Source organism: Harpegnathos saltator, unplaced genomic scaffold (genome assembly GCF_003227715.2).
Source record: "Harpegnathos saltator strain DR-91 unplaced genomic scaffold, Hsal_v8.6 scaffold18, whole genome shotgun sequence".
Classification (NCBI taxonomy): domain Eukaryota; kingdom Metazoa; phylum Arthropoda; class Insecta; order Hymenoptera; family Formicidae; genus Harpegnathos; species Harpegnathos saltator.
The window spans coordinates 930,768-949,450 of NW_020229961.1; the positions used below are offsets into that span (position 1 = coordinate 930,768).

At 38.0% G+C, this 18,683-nt stretch overlaps 4 protein-coding genes across 13 annotated transcripts; 3 read left to right on the plus strand and 1 right to left on the minus strand.

Moving 5' to 3' along the window:
• Positions 1-524: 524 nt before the first annotated feature.
• On the plus strand, positions 525-2,774 carry LOC105181249 (ran-specific GTPase-activating protein). Of its 2 annotated transcripts, none has more exons than XM_011137894.3 (4): positions 525-710; positions 1,046-1,203; positions 1,315-1,601; positions 1,716-2,774. In XM_011137894.3, the coding sequence occupies exons 1-4, from the start codon at positions 696-698 to the stop codon at positions 2,051-2,053; spliced, it is 798 nt and encodes a 265-aa protein (XP_011136196.1). In that variant the 5' UTR covers positions 525-695; the 3' UTR covers positions 2,054-2,774. The 2 variants fall into 2 exon arrangements, with proteins under 2 accessions (XP_011136196.1, XP_011136197.1); XM_011137895.3 differs by having other exon boundaries at positions 539-707.
• wbl (endoplasmic reticulum protein 29-like protein wbl) lies at positions 2,400-5,139 on the minus strand. The gene is made up of 3 exons (XM_011137889.3): positions 4,760-5,139; positions 3,565-3,963; positions 2,400-3,412 (listed from the first exon to the last, which is right to left on the minus strand). The coding sequence occupies exons 1-3, from the start codon at positions 4,865-4,867 to the stop codon at positions 3,173-3,175; spliced, it is 747 nt and encodes a 248-aa protein (XP_011136191.1). The 5' UTR covers positions 4,868-5,139; the 3' UTR covers positions 2,400-3,172.
• Positions 5,140-5,279: 140 nt separating this feature from the next.
• On the plus strand, positions 5,280-7,853 carry Rbbp5 (retinoblastoma binding protein 5). Its single transcript, XM_019840517.2, has 7 exons — positions 5,280-5,385; positions 5,585-5,610; positions 5,702-5,874; positions 5,988-6,216; positions 6,432-6,887; positions 6,997-7,405; positions 7,503-7,853. Exons 1-7 carry the CDS (start codon positions 5,367-5,369, stop codon positions 7,586-7,588), a joined length of 1,398 nt encoding a protein of 465 aa, XP_019696076.1. The 5' UTR covers positions 5,280-5,366; the 3' UTR covers positions 7,589-7,853.
• A 193-nt stretch (positions 7,854-8,046) lies between these two features.
• LOC105181245 (troponin T) lies at positions 8,047-18,437 on the plus strand. Of its 9 annotated transcripts, none has more exons than XM_011137888.3 (14): positions 8,048-8,094; positions 9,786-9,831; positions 11,716-11,733; positions 14,164-14,194; positions 14,531-14,635; positions 14,737-14,833; positions 14,922-14,958; positions 15,089-15,191; positions 15,294-15,512; positions 15,670-15,762; positions 15,860-15,940; positions 16,259-16,337; positions 17,072-17,150; positions 17,513-17,668. In XM_011137888.3, exons 2-14 carry the CDS (start codon positions 9,806-9,808, stop codon positions 17,604-17,606), a joined length of 1,062 nt encoding a protein of 353 aa, XP_011136190.1. In that variant the 5' UTR covers positions 8,048-8,094; positions 9,786-9,805; the 3' UTR covers positions 17,607-17,668. The 9 variants fall into 9 exon arrangements, with proteins under 9 accessions (XP_011136188.1, XP_011136190.1, XP_011136182.1 ...); XM_025297539.1 differs by lacking the exons at positions 8,048-8,094; positions 17,072-17,150 and adding exons at positions 9,034-9,173; positions 10,695-10,722 and having other exon boundaries at positions 17,513-18,437; XM_011137887.2 differs by lacking the exons at positions 8,048-8,094; positions 17,072-17,150 and adding exons at positions 9,209-9,389; positions 10,695-10,722 and having other exon boundaries at positions 17,513-18,437.
• Positions 18,438-18,683: the final 246 nt, after the last annotated feature.

Below are 18,683 nucleotides of genomic sequence, written 5' to 3' on the forward strand. Positions count from 1 at the left end.
TGCTAGTAAAGCTAATAAAGCTTTGCTAGTAAAGTTTGCTCACTTATCGAAGGTAAATGCCTTTTCAAAAAGTATACAAAGTCGACGATCACGGTTTGTTGTGTTTATTTCGTGTTGAATCCTGTAATAATTTATCAACAAACGTGCTGTAACGTTTCCAGTAACATCGAACAAACAACTATCATCTAGGGAATAATCAAGGTAAAAAAAAACATCATACGATAATCGATTTTGTAAGATAAAGGTAATCGAATGTCAAAATAATCGATATCGCCCATTCCTATAGTCTGTTCTTTTTATCTACGCTGCTGAAGAAATATAGTTATCTCATTCTAAAGCCAGCGGCACACGGTGCTTGTTTTCGTGCTGGATTGCTTGCTGGATGAAAATACTGCGTTCTGATTGGTATATTTTCGAAGATGTATGGAAATGCACCAATCAGAATGCAATATTTTCATCCAGCAAGCAATCTAGCACGAAAACAAGACCGTGTGCCGCTGGCTTTACTTATCGCGCCAGTTTAGCAGTGCAACTAAAAAGAACAGACCGCTACTCACAATTGCGAGCGCCCGTCAGTTGCGGCCAATTACGACACAATACTCTATAATACAAGTTATAAAACTGACCGTTGAACGTTTTGTGATCATCGGCAACCGTTTCATTTTATATAATATTCCAACCAACGCTGATAGAAGATGCCAGAGAATGTGGTATATATATTTTGTCGAATCTTCTTATTCTGTGCTTAATCTGAATTAGAGAATCATCCGATTAATAACGGATTGAGACAGCATCATTAACAATAGGTTATATACATATATTTTTTTTATGAAACAAAATATGGAGATTGGTGGTCTTCCTTAATACTATAATCTTATTTTAACCTCCATTATAGAATTTCTGTGTCTGGGGAAATATGAATTTTAATTTTCTTTACGTTGAACTTTAACTCTAAATATTCTGCTTTTCAATTTGACGTTAGAATGCTTCAAGGCAATCTCTTTTTGTAAGATGATATTTTCTTTTTCGTTTTATTTTTTTTAAGCTGAATGGTGATCATGTTGAAGTGAAGGGTGCCAACTGTGAACCTCAAGATAATGATGAAGAGAATACTGAAAATGATGTACATTTTGAACCCATAATATCTTTACCCTTGATAGAAGTATCCAACAACGAAGAGGATGAAATAGAGATGCTAAAGTTGTAAGTTATCGTATATACTGTATTTAAAGTAAAAGGATAATGTTCAAAAAAGATTATATATTATATGTATTTTATAATCTAAATAAATATAATATAACGTAATACTTTCAGGAGAGCAAAGTTATATCGTTATGACACATCCAGCAATCCTGCTGAATGGAAAGAACGTGGTACAGGAGAAGTTAAATTATTAAGGCACAAAGTGAAAAATACTGTCAGAGTAGTTATGCGCAGAGATAAAACTCTCAAGATCTGTGCTAATCATTTTGTAACTCCGTGGATGGAGTTGAAGCCAAATTGTGGCAGTGATAGGGCTTGGGTCTGGAGTGTACTTGCTGATTATGCAGATGAACAACTCAAGCCAGAGTTACTTGCGATACGTTTTGCAAATGCTGAGAGTAGGTTTTGAAAGAATACATTAAGTATCTCTTGTGCATCCGAAATATAAATTAGTAAGATAAGATGTAATATTGAAGAATATTTTTATATTATTTTGTGGATTTATCACACAGATGCATTGGTATGGAAGGAAGCATTTGAGAAGGCTAAGAAGATTGTAGGATCTGAATGTGAGATTTATGCTGGCAAAAACAATCCAGAGCAAAAACGTGTGGAGAGTGACAGCGAGTCAAGTAGTGACGTAAGTTACAGCGAAAGTACTGATAATGAGGAGCCAACAAAATCACTTGTTAAACAAACCGATGAAAGTGATGTGACCTCTCAGCAAAAAGAAACTGAAAAGGAGATGACAAAGTCAATAGAAGATAAATGCGCAGTAACAAAGAGTGAGGAAAAACTAATTGAAGAAATTAAGAAATTAGAGATGAAAAATGAAGATGAAAAAAAGTAATGAACCTCAATGTATCCATAGACAATGGAGTTTGTTATCAGACAGCACATTCCGATATTATGTGCGCCATCGTGCATATATTAAATGCCACCAACGCTTCATTATTCAAACATTGAATATACATAGATAGTTTTTTTTAGAGACGAAGTTGTGGACAAGTTGAATAAATTTCCAGGTTATTCGATAAAGGCCGTATTTGTACAAGCGATACATGTTATCTGTGATTCTTTTAAACCGTGGAAAGAAATTATTGTGGTGCGAGATAGTAATTATTGAAATGAATGCATGCAAGAGGGGAAAGTGTGTTAAGAATTGAGGAATGCTGAACGATTAAGTACAACGATAATTACGCGAACAAAGAACCCGTGCTTTATTTTTTATTGTTCTAGATATTGGTCTTTTGAGAACCCAAGCAGATTCGCGGATTATATCACATGTCCATTCATAGTTAATGATTGCATCATGTATACTTTGAAAAATAGCAAACAGCATGCTGAAAAGGTCACGAATGTTTGTGCGTGCGTAAATGTGAGCGTGTGCCGCGATAATTTGTATAAAATTGTCAAATTTTTACCTACTTTGTTTACAGTGTAACATTTTAAACTGCAACCTGTTAATTTTTTCTTTTTTTTTTTGAAAATTTTTTAGGGAACTTTCAATTTTAATTTTTTGATTTTATATAATCTGTATATGCAATAGATTAAACTGTATTATAACTATACTTGATCGATTGATTTGACAGACAGATATCTTTAAATATAGAATCCTATATCTTTAATGCTTATTGCCTAATTGTTTTGCATTTATGTAATTGATATAACAGGATAAAGCGTTTAATACAAAGGAACAATCGCACACAAAAGTGTACGACAAATAATATTGCATTTTGTCCTTTATATGTATATACACATAACGCGACAAAACGTGTAAAGAAATACTGTGGTGTTTAAAATATCAGGCGATAATAATTCTTATTTCTATTATATCGCGCTCATATAAAATTTTATCCAGCATATAAGATAATTCAGGATAACAATTAAACAGTTGATATTTGTACTAGAACTGAATTATCAGGTGGTGCTTGGATAATCGTTGATAATAATCGAGTTTTCAAGATTTCTATAGCTCATCCCTAGCTGAGAAAGATTGCAGAATATTTCGTCTCTCTTCCATTGTACGTTTCTTTTGATCAGACAGTTTTCCTCTGTAAAGAAGTCCCTGCACTCGTGTCTCTTCAGTTTGCACGAATATATCTCCCCGCTCCAAAATCTTCTCCATGGTTTTCACATAAACTTTCGCAGCTTCCCGTTGTTCTTCTGGTAAAGTCTCCTCGAAGATTCTCGCTTTTTTCAATATTTCCTATGTATAAAGAGGGAAGATAATAAATATATTTTAACAAATGGTTTTTTTGCAAATTTTTGCAAAAGGATTTCTTTAATTCCCAGTAATAAAAGCTTCAGAATTTACTTTATTGAACTTGGTACTCGCTATCCTAGTGTGGATTATATTACCTGTCTTTGCTGTTCTCCCGCAACTTTGAATTCTTCCGCTAGTCTATCCAGCCGTTCTACACATCCTGGCAGGCCTAAGTATACTCTTGACTTGGATCTGATAAACCGTTTCAGATATTCGCCAGTAAAGTCATAATCTCTTTCAGGAACAAACTTGATCGGCTCTGATTTACCCTGCACGAACAATAATACTACTGGGAAATCCTCCTTCTTGATGTTATAGCGCTGTGCCAAGTCAGAGTTGTCTTTATTGCCAAAGTCCTTTACACCTACTGTAGCTACTAAAAGATCATGTGAGTCTTTTGTATCTGCTGCTACAGTAGCATACTGCTCGTGTTTGCCACCATACGGAAATGCAACATCAAATTTAATAAGCACTGCTCTGAACTTGGGAATCATCTGTGAAATGACATTTTTGATGGTTATTATGATTTAAATATTTTGTCTTAGAAATATTTTTTTACGATTCTATACTTTCTTTGAATACTTTTTCTTCATTAGTATCAACCTTTAATAGCATCTGAGTAAAATATTTAAGGAAGTCATTTTATTTATTAAAATTTATTTATTAAAAAGTTAAACGCATATTACTTAATATTTCTCTAATTTGTTTGCATTCAATTAAATCTGCACGCTGTAATGAACGAACGATTATGTTCGTTCCGATGTAATGAAATTACGATTAAGAAATCAAGGCGCGATGGGAACAGATACCTATTATTCGCTAACGTGGCCGATGATTTTGGTAGTTATGGCAACGACAGTTGATTGCATTAAAAACAAAATTCACAAAATGAATTGTGCAAAAAATGAATTTTATTTATTGATATCGATTATAAAATGCTGATACCGGAAGAATATTTGTTAATCGTTAATCTCTAAAGTGTAGAAAAAATACATAAAATTATGCGATACAAGAAGCATTAAATTATACATATCAAAAGTCCTATGAACAACACTTTGACCGTACTTGTTTATATTTACATACATCTAGAGTAAATCTCTATCTGTCTCTCTCTCTCTCTCTCTCTCTCTCTCTCTGTCTCTCTCTCTCTCCCTCTCTCTTTCAGCATCAAATTGACTAGACCGTTAATTTTATATAGATTTTATTACATTGTTACATTAAAGAATCTCGCAAGTTTTATTTATTATATACGGCTCCGAGAATCCAGAATTTTTCACGAACTCTCGTTACCTTGTCAAACGAATAGGAATCCAAGGGAACACATCCCTTGCAGTCTTCGCCGGTGGAAACATGCGAGCCGGCGACAATGAGAACGAGCGCAAGACTCAGTCGCATCATGATCTATCAGAATTTTGGCAATCGAACAGTTTGATAACAATCACTTACACTTGTCACACAAAATCAATATCTTTTTGTCAATATCTTTTCCCTGCGAGATCGTACAAACAAGTGTGAGACTGTCTCTTTCACGAAACCTGTGAAAGTGTGAACGACACTCACGGAATGCGCGCGCGTAACATGCGAATCAACGTGGCAAGGAATTCAGTCGACAAATGAATCCTCGGTCTCGTTAACGCTTGCTAAGCCAAATGTGAATGTAACTAATAAGTGCATTAACCTCCTGCGTCAACGGTGTCGTGTATATCTGTTAAATGGTAACAAGTTATTTAGTCAAAATTCGAACCCTGAGAATACTAAGATAAGATTCAAACCCTACGATATTCGAGTGTTTTATGACATCAATAGATGGTGCCAGGCAGGATACATGTCATAACCTAAAACTAAATACAACATTCTATAGTTTAACCACAAAAGATATAAATCAGTGCTATAAAAAATGAATTTAGAACTATTAGGTAATTATGTTTTCAATACATTAGAAATATATTCTCTAGTTTTAGCATAAGTTGCATATAAATTATATGTAAGTTTTCTAAATATAAAGCAACAAATCTTCACTTTTGTTTTAATTAATCATATTTTCCAAATTATCTTTTAATGTACACACGTTTTATAATATATATTTCTATAATTTTGACACTTGTGTTTTAACAGAATCATTTGGACAGAATTATCCAGAGGTATGTGTTTGATGTTGTGTTTAATGTTAATCCGTCTCACAATGAAATAATGAGATCGTATTATTTTTAATTGTTACCTCATTTTTATTAGGAATTTGATGGTACATTGGATTGTATATCTCTTGCTGTCACTTGTACATTTAATAAAAGAGGAACACTATTGGCTGTTGGTTGCAACGATGGAAGACTTGTGATTTGGGATTTTTTGACTCGTGGTATAGCTAAGATTATTAGTGCTCATGTACATCCTGTGTGCTCATTAAGGTAAGATATGCGAGTTTATTAAAAAATGCATCTACTTTGTAATAAAATTGAATAGCTTGTAGAAGAAAAACAAATATAATGTTAAGACATATTAGATCTATTGCATTTTTCAGTTGGTCGAGAAATGGTCATAAATTATTAAGTGCTTCTACAGACAATAATGTATGTATTTGGGATGTCTTGTCTGGAGAATGTGATCAAAAATATAGATTTCCTTCTCCAATATTAAAAGTACAATTTCACCCAAGAAATCTCAACAAGTTTTTGGTATGTCCAATGCGTCATGCTGCTGTTATGGTTGATGTTGAAGGTACACATAGAGTTATACCACTTGATGAAGATGTATGTATATTATACATGATATATATTGTATTTTATACTTAAAAAGATAGATATTGTGAAGTATTGTGTGTATATTCCACAAGTTACATACACACACACATGTATATATGTATGTATATGTATAAGTAAAAGTAAGATGCAGAAATATATCTTAAATGTTAATAATTTTTAGGACGATGGAAACGATATTTCTAAAAATAATATTCTAATTTTAGAGTGACTTAAACATAGTAGCATCATTTGACCGACGTGGAGATTATGTATATACAGGGAATGCTCGTGGTAGAGTTTTAGTTCTTGATGCTGAGACATTAACTGTAAAAGCCTCTTACAAAATTTCACAAGGTACCGCCAGTAACACAGCGGTAAAAAGTATAGAATTTGCACGACGAGGCTCCTGTTTCTTGGTTAATACATCTGACAGAGTAATTCGTGTATATGATAGTACTGAAATATTAGCATGTGGCAAAGATGGTGAACCTGAACCAATTCAGAAACTGCAAGATCTTGTAAATAAAACAATGTGGAAAAAATGTTGCTTTTCCGGTGATGGAGAATATGTTTGTGCTGGATCAGCGAGGCAGCATGCATTGTATGTGTGGGAGAAGAGTATCGGAAACTTGGTGAAAATCCTTCATGGGACCAAAGGTGAACTTTTACTTGATGTTGTGGTAAGAAAATTTCATTTTGCTTTATTGTAGTGTTGTTTTTGAAGTTTTCCAATAAAAATGTATAAAACAAAGTTATTTATAACACAATTTCTCCCATTTTCTTATATAGTGGCATCCGGTAAGACCAATAATTGCATCCATATCATCAGGGGTAGTTTCTATTTGGGCGCAAAATCAAGTAGAAAATTGGTCCGCATTCGCACCAGATTTCAAAGAACTGGATGAAAATGTGGAGTATGAGGAAAGAGAGAGCGAATTTGATTTGAGTGATGAAGATAAGTCTGTTGTACAAGGAGAGGAGGCTCAGGATGAAGAAATAGAGGTTGATGTCGCATCAATTGATAGAGTTGCCGCGTTTTGCAGCTCGGACGAAGAAACCGAGGATATCGGTTCTCTTCAATTTCTGCCTATATCTCCGGATGTGGAAGATTCTGAAGATAATCAAGTGACACCGCATGAGCCACCGCTGAAGAAACATCGTTCACATGATATAAATTTACAGGGTGCACCAACCGATGGTAAAATCTGAATGTCATAATATAATTTTAACAGATTGTTTATTTAGGAATAAGATATGATACATATATATATATATATATATAATTTATGTTACAGAAACTCATCCCTTATTAAATAAAGGAAAAGATAAGCCAACAACAAAGAAAGGAAGACCAAGATTGGAACATAGAAAAGGAAAATGATTTAGTATATAATTCATAAGATAATAATGACATATTTATTATTTATAAAATGACGAAAAGTTACAAGACTGTAATTTTATATGATTATATAATTGTATAAATGTAAAATCGATTGACATTAAGAATTAATTATATGAGATAGTATCTTCCATCAGATATACAATACAAAACTTTAAATATTTTTATTTAAGGAAAAGTATTACACCATTGCATTGAAGGCAATGGCCACTATCGTCAGATACACACGAACAATTTATCTGTTTTTCTTTTTTTCAATAAAAAGTTTTAAAAGACATTACTGTATTAGTAAAAGTGACATAATTACTTCACATTACATAATTATTTTACTTTCGTCATCAACGAGTTCTTTTCGAAGACGCGTGCATTTGTTTCCGCGTGCGCTGTCGCTCGATATAAACAATCTCCCTTCCACTCCACTATTCACGTCGACGAAATAACTGGTAAGGAACTTTAGGTAGTGCATCTTGAACTGCCCGACAGGAAAGGTAACTCTGAAGTGTAATGTTAATTTAGCAATGGATCGTGTGGGTGTTTTACTAATATTAATTATTAGGATTTTAATATTCTCGCAAAAGAAAGGTACGGACATTATGGTATTTATTAACATTTTGCAACACGAAAATCATAAATTCCACAAAAAACTCGTTCACCCTTGAAAAAAAGAATGGGGAACGTGTAAACCCAAAAATATGTTCCTTCCTGTTTCGTATGTATGTTGCTTCGAATCAAACCCTTTCCTCGATTCCCTGATTGTTGGTTTGGTAAATTAAATAATTGTAGAAACATTTTTCGTAACTAGAAAACTGCTCTATGCGCAGAATGTCGAAATGCTTTTGTCTCAAAAGAAAGACAAAGAGCAAAAAATAAGAAATTTACTTATGTCTACATAATGTGCGAAAGATTACGACATCTTTTAGCTCATTGAATTGTCTGGAAAACGTCTCAAAATGAGGACGTTAAATATGAAGAAAGAGCGAGAGAGAGAGAGAGAGAGAGAGAGAGAGAGAGAGAGAGAGAGAGAGAGAGAGAGAGAGAGAGAGAGAGAGAGAGAGAGAGAGAGTGAGTTTGATTCGAGCGACAAAAATAAGTACAGGGAGAGGAAGCTCACACAGGATGGAGAGATAGAGATTGGCGTTGCAACAGTACGTAGAGCGCGGCTGTAGATCCCCAGCTCGGATGAAGAAATCAAAGATATCAGTATTTTTCGATGGTCATTAAAGCTAGCTTTAGAAATGTCATAGTTCGACGAGCGAAGGCCTTGGCTTCCGCGAAGCTCGCGCGAAGTTTGCAAGAAAATGGCTGCAGAAAGAGAGAAATAGAAGGGCGGAGACAGAACGAGCGAGCATGTCGTTCCTCTCTAAAATTAGAGTGATGAGGAAGAAGAGAAGGGGACGGCCCCTTATAGAGCTTGGGACGCCGAGTTTGCGACCAGGGTTAGCAAACTGGCATTTTCTCTCTCCCGTCTCGGTATATCGGATTACTTCGGGATCGTCGCGTCGGTGTGCGCCATCCGGCTCATTCAATTTCGGCTTTTCTTCTCGTTTCTTTTTTCATCCCTGATAAGGTGCGGCTTCGTCATATTTTTCTGCATTCGAGTGTCTTCCTTGCTTGCCTTCTCCCACCCCCTTTTTCCCTTCTCCCGTTAATTCTTCCAACATCTTCATTCTTGTAGCGAGTCGTGCGAATTAACTGGTGAACTTCTTCTGGCTTTCCGCTTCCTCTCGCTCTCTGGTGTCCTCTCGCTTCTTTTTTTAAATTTGTCGCGTCGTGGATAAGTTATGTAAGTGACGACAACGGGAGACCTCTGTTGTGACACGTCTTAGTTCGTTCCGGGTACTCCCACATTACACCTGTGATTAAGTTGTAAGTTGTAAAAGTGGCGATAACACGTAAATTCGTAAGTACTGTGGTAGAGCTACGTGTACAACCCCAAGCCTACCAGTGTTTCTTCCCATTAGATCCTGCGCCTCGTCTAGTGATACCGACGCGTTTGAAATTCCTCAGCTTTTACAATCGTTACTTTCAAACTCTGGAATCACACGAGAGTTTTGCTAATAAATGTTCAACAGTACACGTTCGTCGCGGGCTTTATTTTCTAGAAGATATTAAGTGGGATTATACGGAACTGACTACGCAAATTCAGTAATCAACATTTCGTTTCGTTTTCATGTTACAGCACTTTAAATAGCCACCAACATGTCTGACGACGAGGACCAATACTCGTAAGTATACTCGTTACTCGATTATTACTCTTTGATTACAACTAATCGCGTAAATTATCGACTTATTATTTACGTTCACAATTTTTTATCCCTTACTTTACCTCTCGCTATGAAATTATATCAATTGCAAATTCTGGAGGAGTGTAAAGTCAAAAGTTACATCTTAACACGTTGCAAACTTCAATGAGACACACTTTTAAAGTTAACATGAGTGTATTCTTTAAATTCTAGCAAGATACAAAATACATTTCTATAATTTGCAAAGTAAAATATTTATAAAGTATTGCAATACAGAGCACACTTGCGATGATATTGTTATTCTTTAAGATAGATTTAGTTAATCGAAATATAAGGGTCAAAAGACGACAAGAGTCAGTGGCGATTTTCAAATATGAGAGAATTTCTACCAAAGTACAACGACAGTCCAGAATCGCGGTTGATCCGGGTTCGTTGGTCATTGTCACATTATGTAGAACGTGTCCGAGCAAATATTGCCCACGTAAGATTAAATACTGCCCATTATTTCTATGTCTTCGTCATGTTTCAATGTGTTGTTCTACAGTCTCTTGTCTAACTGTGCCGTCTCAATGTCCGCCCCTTTTGTATACTACGACCCGGCCGTATCCGCGCTCGAAACGAAACCACATTTCCCCCCACAGTCCCAAAGTTTGTAACTTTGGAACAAGATTGTAAATCGCAACAGTAAGCACCTTGCGAAAATGTACTTACGCGAAAAACGCGAGCTTCGAGCAACCCCTTAAAAGCTTAAGCCCCCCAGCCAGCGTCTGTTATTCGTCCCAAACGATTGCCCTTACCGTGTCCACCCCAACTAACTGGTGCATTTTCCTTTTTCTCTTTTGCAGCGGCGAGGAGGAAGTCGAGGACGTGTAAGTGTTCACCTTCGATCACGTATAATCCTTCTAATATTGCTCCTGAAATGTCTCTCTAACGTCTGGCTTTTCTTCCGTTTTTTCATTTCAGGAAGTAAGTCCCGGAGAGTCTCGAAATGAGCAGTATAGAGCTATGCGCGTTGTGACGCCACGATTTCGCTTCGGTTGTCCCGGTGAAAATCCTGGATTTTTCGACGACTCCCGGTCGGAAAAATTCATTGCGCTCGTGTCTTCGTAGCTAGCTCGTGTATCCGTAGCTAGAAAACTTTTATTCAAATTTACTTAGCGAGAGATATGATGTTTTTCTTTATCAATCGCAATCGCGAAAGTATGTATTTCTCACCTGCACTTTGTTTCTCCACGCCTACCTTTGTCCTCGTCATATCTGTCACTATATCTGTCGCCTAAACAGCCTCTGTTACCTCGCACACATTATCAACTGGGCAATGAAATATTTTATAAAGTTACATTACATCCATGTTAGATCCACGTTATATCACTGATGACGATTTGTTTAATTGTGAAGGTAAATGATATACCTGTGCTTTGGAGAAAAGGTCCATCTCTTCAGTTTTCGACATTACAGATGTTTTAGGATTTATAAATATTTTAGTAATCAAAAGTTGTCCAAGTTTAACCGTAGATTCCTTTCATCACTGAAATATTAAAATATTAATTTCATATATATATATATAAGTACTCAAATGATTAAACGATTCTAAAAATTCTTACAATTAAAAGCTAGAGAAATAGGTGTTGGACCTTGTTTTCCAAGGTACGGATCCAATCGCGCAATAAACGCGCTGAAACGACCCAATTTCGCGTAAACCAACTATCGCGGAATTAATATGTACAGAAAGTAAAAGCGAGAAAAAAAGGTATAAAAGAAAGAAACGAACGGTACCGATTATAGTTTACACGCAGCTTTGTGCAGTCCTACGTAAACAACTCATTACACGATTTTATTAATGAATCTGTACTTTCTTTTTTGTAGGGGTAGGGCGTCCCAAAAGTAAGTTCATTATACATCGAGGTGTTCATACGTCAATAATATTTCCTTCCCTGTTCTTCGACCGCTCTCTCACACTCCCAGAGTCGGTTCTTCACTGGCGTCGATCAAATTTAATCTTTGCTCGATTTACTTCTCGGGCACAGCTGTTTACATTGTAGAGGAAGATGCAAAGATTGATCAATCTCCTCTCATTTGCTCACCAGGTTTAAGAAGAACGATCAGTTTACAAGCTGACGGCGCATGTACGTTTGCAACCGTCTCTGAGAAGGTCTCTGAATTGTTGGCTCGTATCTTCGGCCAACTGAAAATTAATACCGAACTGTCTAATCCTGAGCTTTGTTTAGACGGAACTTTGTTAAGACGAAGATGAAAATTAAGAGAGTGCAATTAAATATAAAATAAATTAAATATAAATTAAATATAAATGTGTGCGATAACGCACACATCTATCTTATAAAATCTATCTTATAAAAAGTTTTTCTGCAATGAGAAGAAAAACGGGCACTGGCTGGATTATAGATCAAAGTTAATCGACGTCAACGAGACCGCCCACCAGACCAGACCTTTAAATTTGCATCACGACAGGAATGAGATCGTAGGAAGCGCTTCGACGTTTCATATTGCGGTCGGTTAGTGCGTCTCGCACAAGTTGGCCAATTTCTATCTATGCCGAAGGATCGTATTTGCAGATACGTGGCGCGATCATTGGCCTGTACTTTTGGCAAAATAATAGTATGATAGTGCATTTTCTGAAAAGCACATTACGGGCCTTTCATAAAGATTCCATAGCGATTGCATAATGCGCGACGATACTTGAGCCGTTTGGTAGTCTGCCAGGCGTTTCGTAAATACATGCACAATAACGTAACGCGGTTTATTCTGAGACCGACGTCTGCTCAAAACGTATCATACGCCCCGACGCCGACGTGATCTAATTAATAGCCGACCGTTTAATACGTAGTAACCGCAGTTTCTGTAATATCGTAATACTTTGGTTTAATCTTTTAATGCGTGATCTTTTTATATCAGCCAAATTAGATTATGTAACATGCTGACGCGATCGCAGGAGAATTTGGAAAAGAAACAAGATTGTACCATCGGAGAAAATTTGTCAAAGCAAATTTAGAATATTACAGGAATAAACTCGATGGAGGGTTATTTCTTGTCGGAGCGGTCGCGACCGCGACCGCGTTTATCTGCATTTTATATAGCGTGTTGCGAGCCAAAATAGGTGTTACACCCTATGAACTTCATTAGTTTCGCTCGACGACGAGTCTCAATCCTGTCGGTGATATCTAATCATTCGTTGCCAGTCCATGAAACCACCCCCTCTCTCCTACTACCATGTCCCCCTATACGCGTATTCTCGCGTCTTTTACGTTTTGCCTCTTTGATTAATAAAGGAGTTTGATTAATAAACGAATTAACGTGTAACGGCGTTGTACGTAATCACATCTTGTTCGAGTTCAAAGTGATGTCAAAGTCATGTCATGTCCTTATACTTGAAGACTCGTTATTGTGCCCGATCTTCCTCAACCCCGCCCGTCCTTATTAATTATGTTGATCCTGTGCCATAATTGATTGAGTTGCAAGCAATAATCGTAATACCTATGTCCGTAATTCCTGTCAGCCGGTGATTTTACTTCATGCCGCGTATCGCCTAAAAATATCGAGAGTTCCGAGCAAAAAACGCTTTCAGCCCGAAAGGAACAATCAAGCCTTCCGTAACGCCTTATCCTACCTGTCTCTCACATCTGGCTTCTTTGTGGAGCGTTTTGTCCTACGAAACGGAGAATCGTATCTCTGGGTGTGTTTTCTCGAGTCAATTCCCAGCTCAGTCTACGAAATCGACTGAAACTCTTAAAAGACAAAAATGTTTGCAAATCTCAGAGTCAATTTGTCTTTTTGTGGCTACTGACAACCGAATAATTTATCTATAAGATAGCCATGAAATTTCTTACTATTTTCATTAATGCCACCACCTTCCATGATTAGCTGCGATACGCAATTTGTTTCTTTTTCCCACATGCTTGCACATATTACTTGCCTGATTCTCTCTCTCTCTCTCTCTCTCTCTCTCTCTCTCTCTCTCTCTCTCTCTCTCTCTCTTTCGTATCGCCTCTGTCTCTCTTCCACTCTGTCCCGTTACACTTTTCCTCTTTGATCTTTCGTTTGTCCGTCCGTGTATTTATCTGTCTGATTTTGTCCGCTCACGTGTTGTCTGTGTGTGAATACATGCGATGAGCGGCATTAAATAATATGCACTATGGGAGAGAATGCGTGGATGAGTTGTAATAAACTTAGCGGGCACGCGGGGACGTGAGAGCCGCGTACGGAGTTCTGGAAGGTCTCTCGAGATCTTCCAGAGAACAAGCTCAATCGTTGTGATTTAAAGCGAGTGACTTCTGTTTTCGCTCCGGCCGGCTTCAGGGAATCTGGCGAGAGTATCGAGTTTATGAAGGTGAGTGTGTCGATACTCGCGCGAATACGTCGAGCAGTGCCCAACCGGCTAAATTCTTCGTTGATCTTTCCGTCTCGAGATTTGCTTTTGCGCCGGTGAAAAAATAGAATAGTTCATAAGGGAGATAGCAACAATTTGTTTGTTTCTTCGCCTGAAAATTCTCAGAACAGGAAGGGGGAATCATTTTAAATGTTTTGCTTTGGGTCGCGGGACGGGTGGGGTACGCTGCTCTATTTTTTCTTGCACACTGGGATAGGTTGGGCCCTAGCACGATCGTTAGAAAAAGATATAATTGCGCACACACGCGACTAATTCCTTGTTAAAAAACAAATGCAGAAACAAGAACAGAAAAGAAGTGAACTCGACGAACAGCTCAAAGAATACATAGCGGAATGGCGAAAGCAGAGAGCCAAGGAAGAGGAGGAGTTGAAAAGATTAAAGGTACGATTTTCTTCGTGTATGTCATGTGTTCTTCTTCCCTGCGATTAGTTTCTACTTGATATTTTCTTGATAAAAAGTATATATTCTGTTGTTTTTCTTAGGAGAAACAAGCCAAGCGCAAGGTCACCCGCGCGGAGGAGGAGAAGAGATTGGCTCAAAAGAAGAAGGAAGAGGAGGAGCGCCGTCAACGTGAAATCGGTAAATACGTTTATCCCGATTTTTCTCCCGCGTTTTTATAAACCTCGAAACTGGGAATTCAATCGAGACGTCTGAATTCTTCTTTCAGAGGAGAAGAAACAACGTGACATCGAGGAGAAGAGAAGGTAATAAGCGTCAAACATTCAGTCAGAGGAAGTTAAAGTCGGATGTTCCGATAGAAAAATCCTAGGAGTAGGTTGCGACAGGTCTCAAATGACAAGATACGTGCATTGTTTCATATTTATCACTTTCTAGGCGCCTGGAGGAGTCGGAAAAGAAACGTCAGGCTATGATGCAAGCAGTGAAAGAACAGAGCAAAAAGGGTCCCAACTTTACTATCACCAAGAAAGATCTTTCGGTGCGTTCCGAGTGTTTAACTTGAACGAGCTGTTTTTTCTTTTTTCCTTTTTCATTCTTACCAATCGGAGTAATATGTCAAATTGATTTGATCGAAACGCAGGGTAATCTTACATCGGCGCAACTCGAACGCAACAAGACAAAGGAGCAGCTCGAGGAAGAGAAGAAAATTTCCCTCAGCATTCGCATCAAACCCTTGGACATCGAGGGTATGTCGATCGACAAACTTCGCGTCAAGGCGACCGAATTGTGGGAAAGCATAGTGAAACTTGAAACCGAGAAGTATGATCTAGAAGAGAGACAAAAGCGTCAGGAGTACGACGTGAGTTTTTTTTACGATCAGTCTGTAGCTCGCGAAAGCAATCGATGATCTCTATTATCAATTGAAGGAAAGAAAATTCGTTGATCGTTTTCGTTGGTGAAGTAAAAATTAACGCAGCTTAATACTCTCTCTCTCTCTCTCTCTCTACATATCGTAGCTTAAAGAGCTGAAGGAACGTCAAAAGCAACAGCTGAGGCACAAAGCTCTGAAGAAGGGTCTTGATCCTGAAGCTTTAACCGGCAAATATCCCGTATGTATTCCGTGTATTCTATCTGATCGCGTGCAAAAGCAAGACAGAGAAGAGAAGGGTAAAATTGGATGGGATTGATCGAATCGTTTTTCCACAGCCGAAAATCCAAGTCGCCTCGAAGTACGAACGTCGCGTCGATACCCGATCCTACGACGACAAGAAGAAACTCTTTGAGGGCGTAAGTATGCACGTGCATTTCGACCCCTCAAAATCCATTTGATGGCAATGTTGACTCGAAACGAAGGAATTAAACCCAAAACTCTCATTCCATGACACTCTTTACGCAAGCCGAATTTTACACACAGTATCGAACACGTCTAGAGATGCAGTCAGGTACGAACATACTTAAACGTAGGAACCTCTCTCTCTCTCTCTCTCTCTCTCTCTCTCTCTCTCTCTGCCTCGTACAATGTATAATAGAACGGAAACAAAATACAATAGGAATGACCCCGTACAAAGATAGCGATTAGTGAGCCATATGTCGATTGAATCGCAGGGCTATGACACGCTCTTAGCGGAGAACATCGAGAAATTGTGGAAACAGAGAGCAGAACTGTTTACGAAGCGCAGCAAAAGTGAGTCCAACCGTGAACCCTCTGTCACTGTGGCTTTACCGCCCTTTGCTTGCCTTGCTGGTTGCATCCCCGAGATCTCATCGGCGATCGTGTTTCTAATTCTTTCACTCACTCCTCGTCGATTGAACGGTCGAAGCAGCTGCCCGAATCGTTGCTGTGTTCGTTGTTTGAACGGGTGTAACGTGTGACGTGAAAAGCACGGTACACTGCGTACTTATGCTCACGCACGCAGCGATTTCTTTTCTTTTTTTTCTCTCACGTGTATATTGCCCAGCACAGCGAATGGAAAGCATGAAAAATCACGAAAACGATCACCACGAGAATAATTTCACTCTAATAAAGTATCGTGTCAACGTCGTCTGTGAGTTTGCTATTTTTTATGTCTTTTCCGAAAATGTATAATATGTTCTCTCAGTGTGTTTGTCTTCAATCGTCATAAGAATGATTGTTCAATTCGTCTTCGTTTTTATATGAAATTCGAAGAGAGTCCGTTCTCGAGTATCGAGATGGTTAAGCACCGAAAATCGTAATTCCTTTTAAAGACGATTTCATACAAGTCAGTTATTGTGTAATTAATTCTTTCGGCCGTAACCCCCAGCCCCGACCCTCGCCATGAAGAAATCTTTGCAACCCGGGGAAAGCGACAGTACGGAGAGAAGGGTTTCCAGACAAAAGTCCATTTCCGATGTGTGAAAATAACTCCTAGCATGCCGTTCTGTCCGTTGGTGTTGCAGGGCCTGACCGAACAACAAAAGGAAATTTTAGAGAAACAGTGGGCCGAACAGAAGGAACAGTTCATGGGTCGCCAAAAGAGTATGTATGACTTCGACTCTTGAGAGACTTCGAGTCGGCACCTATCGTCCTATCGAAAGAAACAAAATGGCACAATTAACGCTTTATATCTTATTATGCAATTGAACCTGAAGATTAACGAGAAGTTAGAAGAATTTTTGTTTTAGTTAATGTTCCAAAGAATCGTTAAGAGTTTCCTCTTCTACGGTAACGAAAGTGTCTCGTACACAAAGTGCGCGTATGTAGATAATTATCTTATCTGTCACCTATTCCTCTTCGTGGAGTTTTGTTCACGAATTAATACACGTCTCCGCGCCTTCACGCCAATCACGACGTTAAAGTTAATCTTTTTCTCTCTCTCTCTCTCTCTCTGCGAATAACAGCGAAATTGCCGAAGTGGTTCGGCGAAAGACCGGGCAAGAAGGCTGGCGATCCAGAGACACCAGAGGGCGAGGAAGACGTGAAGGCTACGGTTGACGACGATCTCGAGGAGCCGCAATTCGATGAGGAAGAGGAGGAGGAAGCCGGCAAGGAGGAAGGCGAAGAGGAGGAAGAGGAGGAAGAGGAGGAAGAGGAGGAGGAGGAGGAGGAAGAGGAGGAGGAGGAGGAAGAGGAGGAGGAAGAAGAAGAGTAAAACTCTTGATCGCTTCGGCGTGTGCACACAGGATATCTAACAAAAAAGAACAGAGAAAAATGGAAAAAAAAAACAGAAAAAGAAGAAAAAAGAAAAAGAAAAAGAGGGAAAGAAATACATACGCGAAATTCGGTACACGATCATTCCACAATCTCGTTTAACGTCTTTCGAATCGTCAAACGTAATTGGTGGAGCGGCAGTAAAGTCGCGACGTTTTCCATCCACTTTCGGCAATATTATCCGAAAGCTCTCTATTATCAGTCGCCGGCTTACGTTATCAACGACTTGTCTTTAAAAATTCAAACGAACAAACGGAGCTCGGGCAATGAGATGAGATGAACACGATATTTCATGCTGTTTCGGCAGCATGTTGCACTACTATGATCATTAGCCGTTTCTAATTACCACGGCTAGTGCTATTACGATTGTACCATCACTATTATTACTCCTATTGTAATTATTATTATTACTACTCCTACTTCTACGATTATTACGATTATTATTATTATTATTATTATAACATTGTACAAATCACGAGTACGCAAATTGTTAAAATACAATGGTTCTATCGTATAAAACCATCGAGGCAGCAGATCTCGTCTGCAGGTAAAGCGTGTACCAGCACCAATACTACAATTACGTGTCTTGAAATAAATAGTAGAAGCTACAGTAAAGTGTCAGCATCTATATCTAAAAAAAAAAAAAAAACCGATTCAATTGTCCGTTGATATATTTTGAATAATCATTGTTTATTTATGTATCGTGCAAATTCCAAACTGTCGCGAGCGACGAAAAGACGCGATGTTTCGTTCAACGCTATCCATTTTCAACGATATTACCGAACAAAGTATCTTCAAGATAAATGCATAAGACTCACTTTGGACATTCCTAATGACGATAATTCGGATACGAGATCCATC

What these genes read in the sequence shown, in the direction of transcription:
- wbl (XM_011137889.3), bottom strand. Translation starts at nt 4,867, where the DNA reads ATGATGCGACTGAGTCTTGCGCTCGTTCTCATTGTCGCCGGCTCGCAT. An exon ending in ATTCCTATTCGTTTGACAAG is followed by an intron (nt 3,964 to 4,759) that starts GTAACGAGAGTT and finishes GTCATTTCACAG; the next exon opens with ATGATTCCCAAGTTCAGAGC. An exon ending in CGGGAGAACAGCAAAGACAG is followed by an intron (nt 3,413 to 3,564) that starts GTAATATAATCC and finishes CTTTATACATAG; the next exon opens with GAAATATTGAAAAAAGCGAG.
- LOC105181245 (XM_011137886.3), top strand. Translation starts at nt 9,806, where the DNA reads ATGTCTGACGACGAGGACCAATACTC. An exon ending in AGAGTATCGAGTTTATGAAG is followed by an intron (nt 14,195 to 14,530) that starts GTGAGTGTGTCG and finishes AAACAAATGCAG; the next exon opens with AAACAAGAACAGAAAAGAAG. An exon ending in AGGAGTTGAAAAGATTAAAG is followed by an intron (nt 14,636 to 14,736) that starts GTACGATTTTCT and finishes TGTTTTTCTTAG; the next exon opens with GAGAAACAAGCCAAGCGCAA.
- Rbbp5 (XM_019840517.2), top strand. An exon ending in AACTTTTACTTGATGTTGTG is followed by an intron (nt 6,888 to 6,996) that starts GTAAGAAAATTT and finishes TTTCTTATATAG; the next exon opens with TGGCATCCGGTAAGACCAAT. An exon ending in ACAGGGTGCACCAACCGATG is followed by an intron (nt 7,406 to 7,502) that starts GTAAAATCTGAA and finishes TTTATGTTACAG; the next exon opens with AAACTCATCCCTTATTAAAT.
- LOC105181249 (XM_011137894.3), top strand. An exon ending in GAAATAGAGATGCTAAAGTT is followed by an intron (nt 1,204 to 1,314) that starts GTAAGTTATCGT and finishes TAATACTTTCAG; the next exon opens with GAGAGCAAAGTTATATCGTT. An exon ending in ACGTTTTGCAAATGCTGAGA is followed by an intron (nt 1,602 to 1,715) that starts GTAGGTTTTGAA and finishes TTTATCACACAG; the next exon opens with ATGCATTGGTATGGAAGGAA.